The sequence below is a fragment of the Chrysochloris asiatica genome, unplaced genomic scaffold, assembly GCF_000296735.1.
Source record: "Chrysochloris asiatica unplaced genomic scaffold, ChrAsi1.0 scaffold00047, whole genome shotgun sequence".
Lineage (NCBI taxonomy): Eukaryota > Metazoa > Chordata > Mammalia > Afrosoricida > Chrysochloridae > Chrysochloris > Chrysochloris asiatica.
The window spans coordinates 4,429,127-4,442,154 of record NW_006408565.1 but is presented as its reverse complement, the minus strand read 5'-3'; the positions used below and the strand labels follow the sequence as shown (position 1 = coordinate 4,442,154).

The window sequence follows — 13,028 nt, the reverse complement described above, 5'->3', positions numbered from 1 at the left end:
AGATACACCCTTTGGTTGATTGATGATGCATGGAGGAGATTGTAACCACAGCAATGAAACAATATACGATAGGATGAATGTAAAACTAATGTTCTCCCATGTAAACTATCACATAATTCACAATAAAACATTTTAAAAAAGAAAAATTATTATGAAATCCCAGGAACTTTCCCAAACAAGAGACATGAAGAAGTCAGTTTAACACATAGTAATTAATCTCATACAAAGATTGGTGGTGGTGTTGCTTAGTGCCTTCAAGTCAATTCCAACTCATAGCAACCCTGTATAGGGCTTCCAATGAGAAGTTGGTGGGTTTGAACTGCCAACCTTGTGGTCTACTGACCAATAGGTCTATAGAAAGTCATTAACTAAGATCTCAATTCTCCGGGTCACTTGGTATGGCTAACTGGCTATCTAAACATTACACTTTTGGAACGTAATGGCTTGTACTAGAATATAATCTTTATGGAGCTGCCGCGGAGACCATAAACAGCATGTGGCTTTTTTAATTTAAAGTTATAGGCATGAGATTTCGTAGACTCACTGCCACAGATCCATCTGAGTCTTGTTGGTGGCAGCCCACAGCGACACATGGGAACCAAGTCCTCCTGACCCAGGGTGTCCTCCTCGGAGCAGAAGCCCAGGCCTGGGGAGGGGGCAGGTGAAGCCAGGCCTGGGGGCAGCAGGAGGGGGCCAAGCTCGCCTCCAGCTGGAAGGTTCCAGAGGTAGTGACTCCAACCAGGTACTGTGATGCTGCCACCTTGAGTGGGCAGCTCTGGCCTCAATGCTCACCCCATAAGAGCAAAATTTCAAAATTGCCTAACAACAAATGTTATTGATACAAGGTTAATAGAACTATGCAGTTTTTGTCATTCCTAACTGTGCTTAAAGCCACACTTTGGGAGAAGGGTATTCATTACACTTATTAGTCAGATATTTTTATACCAATATACCACAAGACTATTAATCTTCTCTCTCTTTTGCAAGGAAAGTTGCATAATATTAATGGCATGCAGTATGTGTACTTTGCAGAACTCAATCCACGTTGGAGTCAATTGAGCTATTCTTAAAGCACTCAAATTACAAGAAATGCCAGTGGGAGATAGTCCTACCAGGGATGTGGATCCTAGAAGCACTTTTAGCAACCCAAAAGCCTCCAATTTTATAAAACAGTCTGTTTCTCATAATGGAAAGATGGGGTAAAGAAGTTAACTCATGTGGCCCCAAATTAGGCTCTCATCTGTCCTCATTCCAGAATTACCACTTCATGATCCTAGGTGGACATGTCAGTGCCTTCAGGTAGCTGCAGATGGCAGGGTTAGTCACTTGGGAAACCCAACGAATGAAGTTACAGAAGCTCTAAATTACGAAAGGGATGTCACCCTAAAAGGACATCTTTTAGATATTCACTGGCATATACTAGAAGAAAAAAAAAACTGTCTTTTTTTTTCCTCCAAAGACATAAGTAAGAGCAAATCCTAAAATTCTTAAGACTGAAATGGTCCTAGGAAATTATCTAGTCCAAAGATGAATGCCTTAGCGAAGGCTTAAAGCTGTTGACTCCAGGGTTCGGGTCCAGTGTTGTTTCTATCTCCCCAAGTTATATAAAAGGTCTTTTTTACCTAGGATATACAAGAAGATATCTAAAAATGCCCTTTTAGAGTGACTTCCCCTTTGTGACTCAGAGATTCTTATGGTTAACAGCGCTCCTGAATCACTACTGAATTCCTCCCTCTACAACTCATTCTGTTATCTTACACTATGTAATATTTAACCAGAATCTGCAGCTACAATTTAAATATATCTCACTTTATCCTCCTGCCAGTGGATGTGTTAGGAGTCATTTTCACACCATATACAGGAGCTTTTTTCAAGGAAATTGGAAAGAACTCCTGTATAAGGTTTACAAGTGCATCTATTATTACCAAAGCAAGTTTTCTATTTTACTGCTTTACAGGACATAGATGAAGAGTCACATGCCTACTTTGTTGCTAAGTGCCATGGAGAATCACTTCTGAATCACAGCGATTCTGTATAGGGTTTCCAAAGATTTAAATCTTTGAAGGAGCAGAAAGTTTCACCTTCCGCAGAGAAGCTGGCAGGATAGAACCAAGGACCTTGTGGTCCTCAGTCCGGTGTTTATCATATGGAGCCACTTACATATTTGATTTATTGGTGGTGGTGGTGGTTATGTGCCGTGGTGTCGGAACCGACTCATAGCGACCCTGTACAGGGTTTCCGAGCCTGTAAATCTTTACGGGAGCAGAACGCGTCATCTTTCTCCCACGGAACAGCTGGTAGATTCAAACTGCTGACCTTGCAGTTCACAGCCCGATTCGTAACCACTACACTACCATGAACTTGTCAAATATACTACATGTAAAGCATTAAGGAATATTTTTTAAAGTCTCCAGTTTTTAAAAGTTAGAAAACCAATTAGGCAGAAGTAAGCAACTTTCTGCCAGGTTTCTCAAACTATTTTCCTATTAGAATCCCTAGGTCAGCACAGGACTGCTCAGTGTTTCATTCTACTATACATGAGGTCATCATGAGTCAGGGGCCAACTCAGTGGCAGTTAACAATAACCACCTCTCTACAAATCCATCCTTCTTAGGATGTGGACAGTAATAATGCTGGTCTTCCTATCTGTGTAGAAAAAAAATCATACAATATCATAAACCAAGTCAACGAAGAAACAGGGCCCAGGTACCCAAGGTATGTAAGCCGTCCTCTGAACTAAAAACTATGTTGTTTTGTTGTTAAGTGCTGTCGAGTCGATTCCGACCCATAGCGACCCTGTATAGGGTTTCTGAGGAACAGCTGGTGAGCTTGAACCACTGACCTTGCAGTTCAAATGGCTTTGCAGTCTGGTGCATTAACCCACAGAGCCACACCAGCACCGTGGAGTCAGTTCTGACTCATAGCAACCCTGTACAGGTTTCTGAGGCTGTAAATCTTTACGAGAGCAGAAAGCCTCATCTTTCTCCCGCGGAACAGCTGGTAGTTTCAAACTACTGACCTTGCGGTTTGCAATCTGATTTGTAACCACTACACTACCAAAGATACCCACTTAAAAATACTCAACTAACAGACTTATCTTTCATATTTAAATTAAAGAAGATGGTCAAGTATGTGTCCTTAAGCTTTTCAGGACAAGGACACCAACTTGAATCAAAGGTACAAGCAAGGAAAGTTGATAAAATATTTAAAACTAATTTGTGCATCTAGTCCTAACAACTGGGATAATAATAAACAAGTGGACCAAGCAAAAATCCTGACAACTGAAATAATAACATAATAATAAAAGGATAAAAGACTGAAGCTTGTCAGAGACTTCATTCTGCTTGGATCCACAATCAATGCTCCTAGAAGCAGCAGTCAAGAGATCAAAGTTGCATTGGGTAAATCTGTTGCAAAACAACTCTTCAAAGTGTTAAAGAGCAAAGATATCACTTTGAGGCCTAAGGTGAGCCTAACCCAAGCCATGGTATTTTCAATCACCAAATACGCATGTGAAAGTTGGACAATGAATAAGGAAGACCACAGAAGAACCAAGGCAGTTGAATTATTATGTTGGAGAAGAATGTTAACCAAAAAAAAAAAAGTACCATGGACTACCAGAAGAACAAACGACTCTGTCTTGGAAAAAGTACATATTGTCAAATGTCCCTGAGAAGTGCCTATGGCAAGACTTTGTCGCTCATATTTTGGACCTATTATTAGGAAGGACTAATTACTGGAGAAAGATACCATACTTGGTAGAGTAGAGGGTCAACATAAAAGAGAAAGGCCCTCAACAAGATTGGCAGCAACAATGAGCTCCAACATAACATTGTGAGGATAGTGCAGGGCAAGGCAGCGTTCCATTTTTTCTGTTGTGCAAAGAAAGGGTCACTATGGATCTGACTCTAAGGCACCTAACAATAATCCTAACACATTTTCCTGTCTCCCTTCTTGTACTCGAGTGCTTCAGCTAACGACAGTTATATAGTCATAAGCCGTATAATGTCATTTTGGGGAACCTCCAACCACATAAAGATCTGTAGTCACAATCCCCATAAACCCTATCATATCAAAAATTCAAAGTACATCCAATGGTTCATAATAATAAACAGGCACTATTTTGCGGCGCACATCAAAACACTTAGTATGTTAAGACTTTTTTAGTATATCTAAGAGTATTTCTTCAATTGTTTATGCCTAGAAAGGAGCACTATATACTATATTCTAAGACAAACATTTGACTAACTGACATTCGATATGAACCACACTTAACTGTTCCAACTTAGGTACAAGTTCGACTTAAACATAGACAAGACCAGAACTCATTCATTATCTGGGGGCTGCCTGTATATAATATGGTGTTCCCACAACATCCAAACCACAATTCAATTTCAAAGAACATATCCTAGACATTAAGCAACACATGACTGTCATGTGTCAGTGAGGGTCAAGGATGATAGTTTAAGTAACTACTTCTTTTCAAAGATTTCTAAGAAATGGCTCTAAATCTTTGAATTTGTCACCAAGAATCTAGTAACAGCTTTGAAGAAAAAAATGTTAACAAGACCCATGTACCACTAATTTTAACTACTAGATCTCAATTACTTCTAAGTTCATTCTAAAAATTAACACATTCTTAAAAGGGTATTTTTTACTGAAATGAGAACTCATTTAATAAACACACACACAAACACAAAATTACAGCAAAAATATACTGTCCCTGGCATAAAAGTCTATGCAAGTTATTTAAACTTTCAGTGTTTATATGAAAAGTACTACATTAACACATACAACATTCTCCTTTCTTACCCAGAGATGTTTTATTGCTTAAAAGGAAAACAAATGAAGTTAAATTATGCAGAAAGCTGTACAGTTTTTCCTGTATTATAAAAGCTTATTTTCTTTATTTGTCTTTCTAAGGCTAAAAATTTATTCTCCAAATCTGCTCCTGACCCCAAGTGTTGACTATACCAGAAGACTCGCATCAATGCCTACACCTCCCCTTCTATTAAAGTCATCTCCACCTAGCCTGTCAGTACTGATTACCCATTTCTCTAAACTCCAACCACAGAATTTTTTTAAAAGCTGTTTACTTTGTTTTTGTGTGTATACTATTTCTTCAATTAGCTAAAGAGCTCCTTGCTCACAAACTTCATTCCAGGCCATCTCATTAGTGTATAAACACTGGGTTATGCTTTCAAAAAATTACTTCAGTATTTTGAATGTGGTATATAAAGTCTTTCTTAAATTTCCCCCCAAAAGATCAATTTTTACAAAGCTTACTAAATCAGCAAGTTTACCTGTCAGTTATTTTACAATTATTGGCCTCATCTACTCTAATAAGACCAATGCTTTGGTGTGAGAGGGGCCAGATCCAAATCCGAGCTACAGCACCTATTTGATATGGTACCCCACTGTTATTGTTAAGTACCGTTCACTAGGTTCTGACTCATAGAGAGCTTGTACAGGGTTTCCGAGGAGCAGCTGGTGAGCTTGAACCACCAACTCTGCAATTCAAACCGATCTTACTGTACAGTGCTTATTCTACAGCAACTCACTAGCACTCCATACCCTAGAACAAATTCATATTTGTGTCCCTTTTCCTTATCTGGATAACAGAACTGTCTTCATAGTTATTAATGGAAAAGCCTTAGCATATACCTACTATGTGCTCAACATATGATTGTTATTACTTCATAAACAAATAAACCATTAGCAACAGACATTACTTTTCGAACGTACTATTGTTATTTATACATGCCTACAACATTTCTGGGAGTCCTGGTGTGGCACTGTGGGTTAATGTGCCAGACTGCAAAGCCATCTGAACTACAAGGTCAGTGATTCAAGCTCACCAGTCGCTCCTTGGAAACCCTATACAGGGTCGCTCGCTATGGGTCAGAACCGACTTGACAGCACTTAACAACAACATTTCTGAGGAATTTTATATATATATAAAATTTTATTAACTTGTCATTTCAATAAAATTCTACCTCCATTAACCTGCATTTCCTCGATTGTTCTTTAACAAGTCTTCAGAAATTATGAAGCTTTTTACAAAGGAGCAACTGTAGATTATTTGTATTTTACTTTTTTTTTTTTTTTTTTTAAACAAATTGGTTTATTGGTGGAGTAGATCAGGTCAGAATCTCCGAGGTCGAGGAAAAGATGAATGTGACTTCACCATCTACACTGAAACATCAGAAACTTTCTGCTCACTTCCATTATAACTTTGCTCCTGAAGTTAACTAAGGAAGTCTCTTAGCAAGTAACACATAGGGTTGATTGATGTGCACCATTTCTATGGTACTGAACAGTCACAGGAAACACAGGACACCTACAAGTCTTTTCTTATAGCTCCAGAGGAAAAATCAGAACAAGCCAAAGCTTCATGAACATGACACTGGATTCTGTGGCCAGAACCTTATTCAGAAAAATTGGAAATAAAATCTTATGAAAGCAAAAATCCCAGGACCAAAACATGAAAAGAAGTTATCTTCAATGCTTAACCATAAAGGAAGTCAATGAATATTTGTTATAACCATAGAAGGGAAATTATCTTACTAACTTTGTATCCCCAGAACCAAACACAGTGCCTGGATCAAAGAATAGTTGTTCAATCAAAGAACAAATGCATTTAATGACTGGTATAAATGAGAAATGTTTTACCTTCAAAACATTAAAATAAACTTATTATTTTTTAAATCCTAGTTTACCAAAAATAAAAGTGAGGAGAGAGCCAAAGATTACTCTCCAAAACAAGAGAGCCACAAGCAAATGCCCCAATCCTGTGAACTGGTGCCATCTTAAGCAATTAATTCAGATCGTACATTATTCTTTCATCATCAGTACATTCTTAATGCCAACAATTAGAATGACCAGAAGTTAGATATGCTTCTACTATCTACATTCCCTTTTCTTTCAGAATTACACCAACCCTCCCTACCAATATAAAGGGTGACACAGTAAATTTAGTTTTCGTAAATTTAAAATGCTACAAACCAACCAAAATTCTTATTACTGAGTTCTCAGGGAGGACTTGCTCAGGCATCTGTCTTCTGGAATTATTTCACCAGAACCTTAACAGCCCACCTTTACAATGGAGCTCTAAGCAACTTCCTCAAAAAAGGCACTACTCTAAAAACAAGTTGTCAACATAGTCTGTGCAGCAGCATATCCACCTAAATCTCTCTTCCACTGCAAAAGAACCTACCAACTAGAAAATGAAGCAGAGGTAAAGGCCATTAGATGCATATAAAATTGTTTCTTAAACTTGTGCACATGTTTTAACTCGATTTCTTTTGTTTTTAAGACATCAGGCTAAGCTAAGATTTTTCCTACAACAATATGATCTTGGCAAAATTCTGCAACATACCATTCCTATCATGGGGATGGCAAGAAGGAGAAGCAAGCACCTTCTCCTGGAGACCAAATTCAAATACATTTAATGAAAGACAATTGCAACCTTCCCTCTAAAACAAGCCTAAGTTCACTTACCTCTCCCATAGCTCTTCCCTCCAGAGCAAGTGCTTGAAAATCATGATTCAGTTCATCCATAGAACGTACCTATTGTTCACAACAGAGGAGGGAAAAGCTTCAAGTCAGAATCTTGAATTTCACAAACACATTACACAGAACTGAAAAGTTTTTCTATGTTTATTTTCAGATACTGACATAGACAGTAACAATAATCAAGTGACTGGTATTAAACATTCACTTACCTTGAACCATCAGGGTACAAGTATTTCCCTTGCTTTCTCCCCACCCATTCCCTTTGGTTTACAAAAAGAAAAACGTACAGAAATCAAGCTATCATTACCAAGAATCCAGAAAAAGAAAATTTCATCAAGAGAATTATGTTAGGTAATTTTTCACACATTTAACTTACAAAGAATAAGACTAACATGCTAAAGGACACTGATATTTGAACATGATTATGTAACCTACACCCAGCTGCTAAGTAAAATGACCAGTGTTCCTTTGCCAATTGTGAATGATAATAAGGACAAATTAGAGAACTCTTTTGATCCAAACCAACATTGTTTAAAAACTCAGGGGTCTTTGGTGCAAAATAATCAAAGAACCCAACATTCCTGTATACTGAAAGATAACCGAGAATACCCGGAACTTTAAAACTGGAAAATAATAATAGTAGATATCACAAGAATCCCGCCAAGTTCTACCTATTATTAAATTTACTCTGTCTGGGCTGTAACTACCTCATCTTCAAAGTAATGGCAACATCATGGAAGAAGTGTGAAACAGATTATCCAAAACAATAATGATTCAAAAACCCTTAATGTCCACAAATCTTCTGTCATCTCAGTTAGGAGCAGCAAGCCATCCCAGCTGCCTGAAGGTACAGTTCTTGTCCAGCCTTGTCCTTAGTGAGGTTCAAGGGTGTACATAGTTCCTTGTTTGCTAAAGAGGAAGGCTCTTCAATCTAGTTTAAGAAAGGAGCGAAAAGTTGGCTGTCTGAAAAAGGAGTTTCTCAAAACCTCTCTCCTCTGCTCTGATCAGTACTACCTCCCATTCGATGTTGTTGTTGTTAGTTGCCATCCAGTCGGCACTGACTCATAGTGACCTGACCCTATGATGCACAACAGAACAAAACATTGCCCGAACCTGAGCCAATCTCACAATTGTTGCTACGTTTCAGCCCACTGATGCTGCCACTATGCCATTCAATTTAGGTGAACAATTTTTGTCACTGTTAAATGCAGTAAAGTAGATTCCAATTCCTAACAACCTAACAATAGGGTCTCCAATGTGAGGCTGGTGGGTTTAAACCACCAACCTTGTGGTTAGCAGTCAAGTGCCTATCCTAAAGTGCCACACCAGGACACCAAACAATTTTTAGCTGTGGGTAAATGTAAAAAAGGTCAATATAGGGTCAGGCAGGTAAAGAAAAACTATGGACAGAAGGAGCAAGCCTATGGTTGAGGTAAGTTTAAGAATGTTATTAACATGCTCCTTGGAAACCTTATACAGGGTCGCTATAGGTCAGAACTGACTCCACAGCACTTAACAACATACTGCCCAAGAATATTAATCTGCCTGAACTGATGGTTGTTATTGTTAAAGTTATGACTCAGCAAGTACAGAATGTCTGAGTAGCTGGTGGGTTTGAACCGCCAACCGTAAGTTAAGCAGTTCAGTGCTAATCCTACAGCACCACACAATATAAAATATAGTTATATTATTACTTAAAATTATGTATTTTCAAAACTTAGAGCTGATACTTTACTACAAATGATATATTGTGTCACTAAAATATAGCAGCAGCTTTTGGATGTCACCAAATATATAAATTTATAAAATTTTACATGAAGCTAAAATTCAGTCCTATAAGAACATAGAGACAAGGCTTCTTCCTGTGATGTAAGAGTTTTTAAAGCCTTAAAATAGATGTGATGATCACATTACAATTACAAGGTATTTGTACTTTGAGATGCACACTAAATAGATTCCAAAACTGTACACAAGAAAAAAAAGGAGGGGGAGGGGACAGGATGGTAGCTGGAAAGTCTACAAATAATTTTCAACATTTAGGTAATAATGAATTCCCTTCTGCATGAATGAACTAAATCCCTAATAGCAATACTTTTTGCATTACCCTCATAAATCATATGTACAAAGCTCTGTATCAAGCTCTTTCTGTGGAATGTAATCATACATTTAACATGAGCTAGACATTTCCCGAAAATCCAAATATCTACAAATTATGTTTTAACCAGGAATGATGGAAATTTTTATATTTTCCCTAAGAAGCAGTAGGAAGAATAAAGGAGGATAGAGAACAGGCATGCAATATGCATTAATTCAAGGGAGGGGAAGAGGTTTCAAGAAGTTCATAGAAAATTCAAAATTAAAAGACAATGGACCACTCCTATTCAATACTGTGCTGGAAGTCTTAACAAGAGCTATATGGCAAGACAAGGAGCTCTGGTAGCATAGTGGTTACGAATCGGGCTGCGAACCTTAAGGTCAGCGGTTCGAAACTACCAGCTGCTCCGCAGGAGAAAGATCAGGCTTTCTACTCCCGTAAAGATTTACACCCTCGGAAACCCTCAGAACCGACTCGACGGCACTTAACAACAACATATGGCAAGACAGAGAAATTAAAGGCATCCAAATTGGCAAAAAGGAAGTAAAACTCTCTTTATTTGCAGACAATATGATCCTATACATAGAAAACCCCAAAGACTCAGTAAAAAAGGTATTAGACCTCATTGGAAGATTCAGCAAAGTGGCAGGATACAAGATCAACAGACAAAAATCAGTTTGGGGAAAAAAAAATCAGTTGGATTCCTCTATACCAAAAATAACAGCATTGAAAAGGACATTAGGAAAGCAATGTCATTTACAATAGCCACACAAAGGATGAAATATCTAGGAATAAATGTAACCAGAAAAACAAAGGACTTACACAAAGAAAACTACAAAACACTACTATTAAGAAATCAAAAGAGACTTACAAAAATGGAAGAATGTACCATGCTCCTGGAAAGGAAGATTTAACAATGTGAAAATGTCAATACTGCCCAAAGCAATTTACACATATAATGCAATCCCAATCCAGATTCCAAGGAATTCTTCAAAGAGATTGGAAAAAACAATGATAAACTTTATATGGAAAGGAAAGAGACACCCAGGATAAGCAAAGCACTACTTAAGAAGAAGAATAAGGTTGGAAACCTTACACTCCCCAACTTCAAAATTTATTACGCGGCTATAGTGGTCAAGGAGCTCTGGTAGCGTAGTGGTTACGAATTGGGCTGCGAACCTTAGGGTCAGCGGTTCGAAACTACCAGCCACTCAGCGGGAGAAAGATGAGGCTTTCTACTCCCGTAAAGATTTATACCCTCGGAAACCCTGTACAGGGTCGCTATGGGTCGGAACCGACTCGATGGCACTTAACAACAACAACATAGTGGTCAAAACAATGAAAGATACACTGATCAATGGAACAGAATCAAGATCCAGAAATTACCCATCCACATACAGCCAACTGATTTTTGATAAAACACCTAAATACATTGCATGAGGAGGTGATAGTCTCTTCAACAGATGGTGCTGGCAGAACTGGAAAGCAATATGCAAAACACTGAAACAAGACCTTTACCTCACACCTTATACAAAAACCAACTCAACATGGATTAAAGACCTAAATGTGAATCTCAAAACTATAAAGGCCATCAATGAAAAAATAAGGACAAATGTGAGGGCACTAATTCAGGGAATACACAGACTGCCAAACATTTTGAAAACTATACAAGCAAAAGTGGACAAAATAAAGGATTGGGACATACTAAAAATTAAAAACTTTGTGCATCAAAAGACTTCACCAGAAGAGTAAAAAGGGAACCCACAGAATGGGAAAAAATCTTTTGCAACAATACATCAGACAAGGGACTCTTTTTTAAAATATATAGGAAACTATAACACTTCTACAAAAAAAAGACAAATAACCCAATTAAAAAATGGGCACATGACTTGAACACACACTTCACCAAGGAGGAGATCCAGGCAGCCAACAAACATTTGTAGAAATGCTCACGATCACTAGCCATTGTTGTTGGTGGTGGTGGTGGTTATGTGCCATGGAGTCGGTTCCAACTCATAGCGACCCTGTACAGGGTTCCCAAGGCTGTAAATCTTTATGGGAGCAGAAAGTCTCATTTTTCTCCCACAGAACAGCTGGTCGTTAGAGATGCAAATCAAAACAACAATGAGATATCATCTCACATCAGCAATAACAGCAAAGATCAAAAAAATAGAGGATAATAAATGTTGGCGAGGTTGCGGATAGACTGGGATGCTCCTGCATTGCTGGTGGGATTGCAAAATGGTCCAACCTCTCTGGAAAGCAATATGGCGCTTCCTCAGAAGGTTGGAAATAGAAATACCTTATGGTCCAGCAATTCCTCTACTTGGTATTTAGCCACAAGAAATACAAGCCATAACACAAGTAAATATATGCACACCAATGTTCATAGCAGCACTATTTACAATGGCAAATAGACAGAGACAGCCAAAGTGCCCATCAACCGAAGAATGGATATACAAGCTGTGGTACACACACACAATGGAATACTATGCTACCTTGAGGAACAACAAGGAAGCTGTAAGCAATCACATAATATGGACGAACGCTGAGGACATATGTTGAGTGAAATCAGTCACAAAAGAAGAAATACTGCGACAGAGAACAAACAAGATGGCAGATCAAGGAGCTCCGCCAACAACAACACAGAATACCCGACCAAGCAGGCTCAGGGGCTGGTCGCAGAACTCTGAACCACATATAAAGGAATATTTAGAAGGTTGGAAGGTTTACAGCTGGGGGAATTTGTGGCAGAAGCAAGAAATCCATTTCTTTCTAGTCCAGGACACTCGGCTGCTCCAGGAGCCGCCATCGTGGGTGAGACCAAGCGGGGGAAGGATCAGAGCAGCCACAGACGCCTGGCAGAACTGCTGAGATAAAGGTGTGGACATTCTTTTCTTTTGGTATCTGTTCATTGGTCCCTTGCAATCTACACACCTCCATTCTGGTGACTATAGGGGTGCCTGAGCTAGTGGGCACCCCAGCCCCACCCTCGGAGGGCTCTACTACGCATGCTCACAGATCTTCTCGAAATTTAAAGAGACAGTGTCCAATTAAAACCAAACGGCCACAGCCGGCCCTGCACTGTTTCCAACTAGAAAAAAGGCGTGAACAGGAATTGTGGTGCCGGACAGTAGTCAAAAGAGGAAATAGGACGAAAATTAAATCCTAAATTATGTCAAAACAACCAACAGTGCAGTAAAGGAGCTCCTCAGCTCCTTAAAAAAAAAGATCTTAAAACTTCTCAGGAAGAAGAGAGAAAAGGGAAGCCCATTTCCTGATGACATCTAACTGTAGGCATTCAGAAAGCATAAAAAATGCCAAATTATATACCCATCTTAGTATTAAGTCCACAGATAACCCCTGAAGATACCCAAAAAACAGAAGTAGATGACCATATCTGCACATGTCCAGAAAC

General features: G+C 38.7%; 1 protein-coding gene across 6 annotated transcripts in view; it reads right to left on the bottom strand.

The window, feature by feature from the left end:
- Nucleotides 1–13,028, bottom strand: part of PUM1 (pumilio RNA-binding family member 1) — a 163,347-nt gene that overhangs the window by 107,501 nt on the left and 42,818 nt on the right. For all 6 annotated transcript variants that reach the window (XM_006862188.1, XM_006862189.1, XM_006862192.1 and 3 more), the window contains one exon: nt 7,501–7,569. In XM_006862188.1, the coding sequence (XP_006862250.1) occupies nt 7,501–7,569 (69 nt within the window). The remainder of the gene's footprint in view (nt 1–7,500; nt 7,570–13,028) is intronic.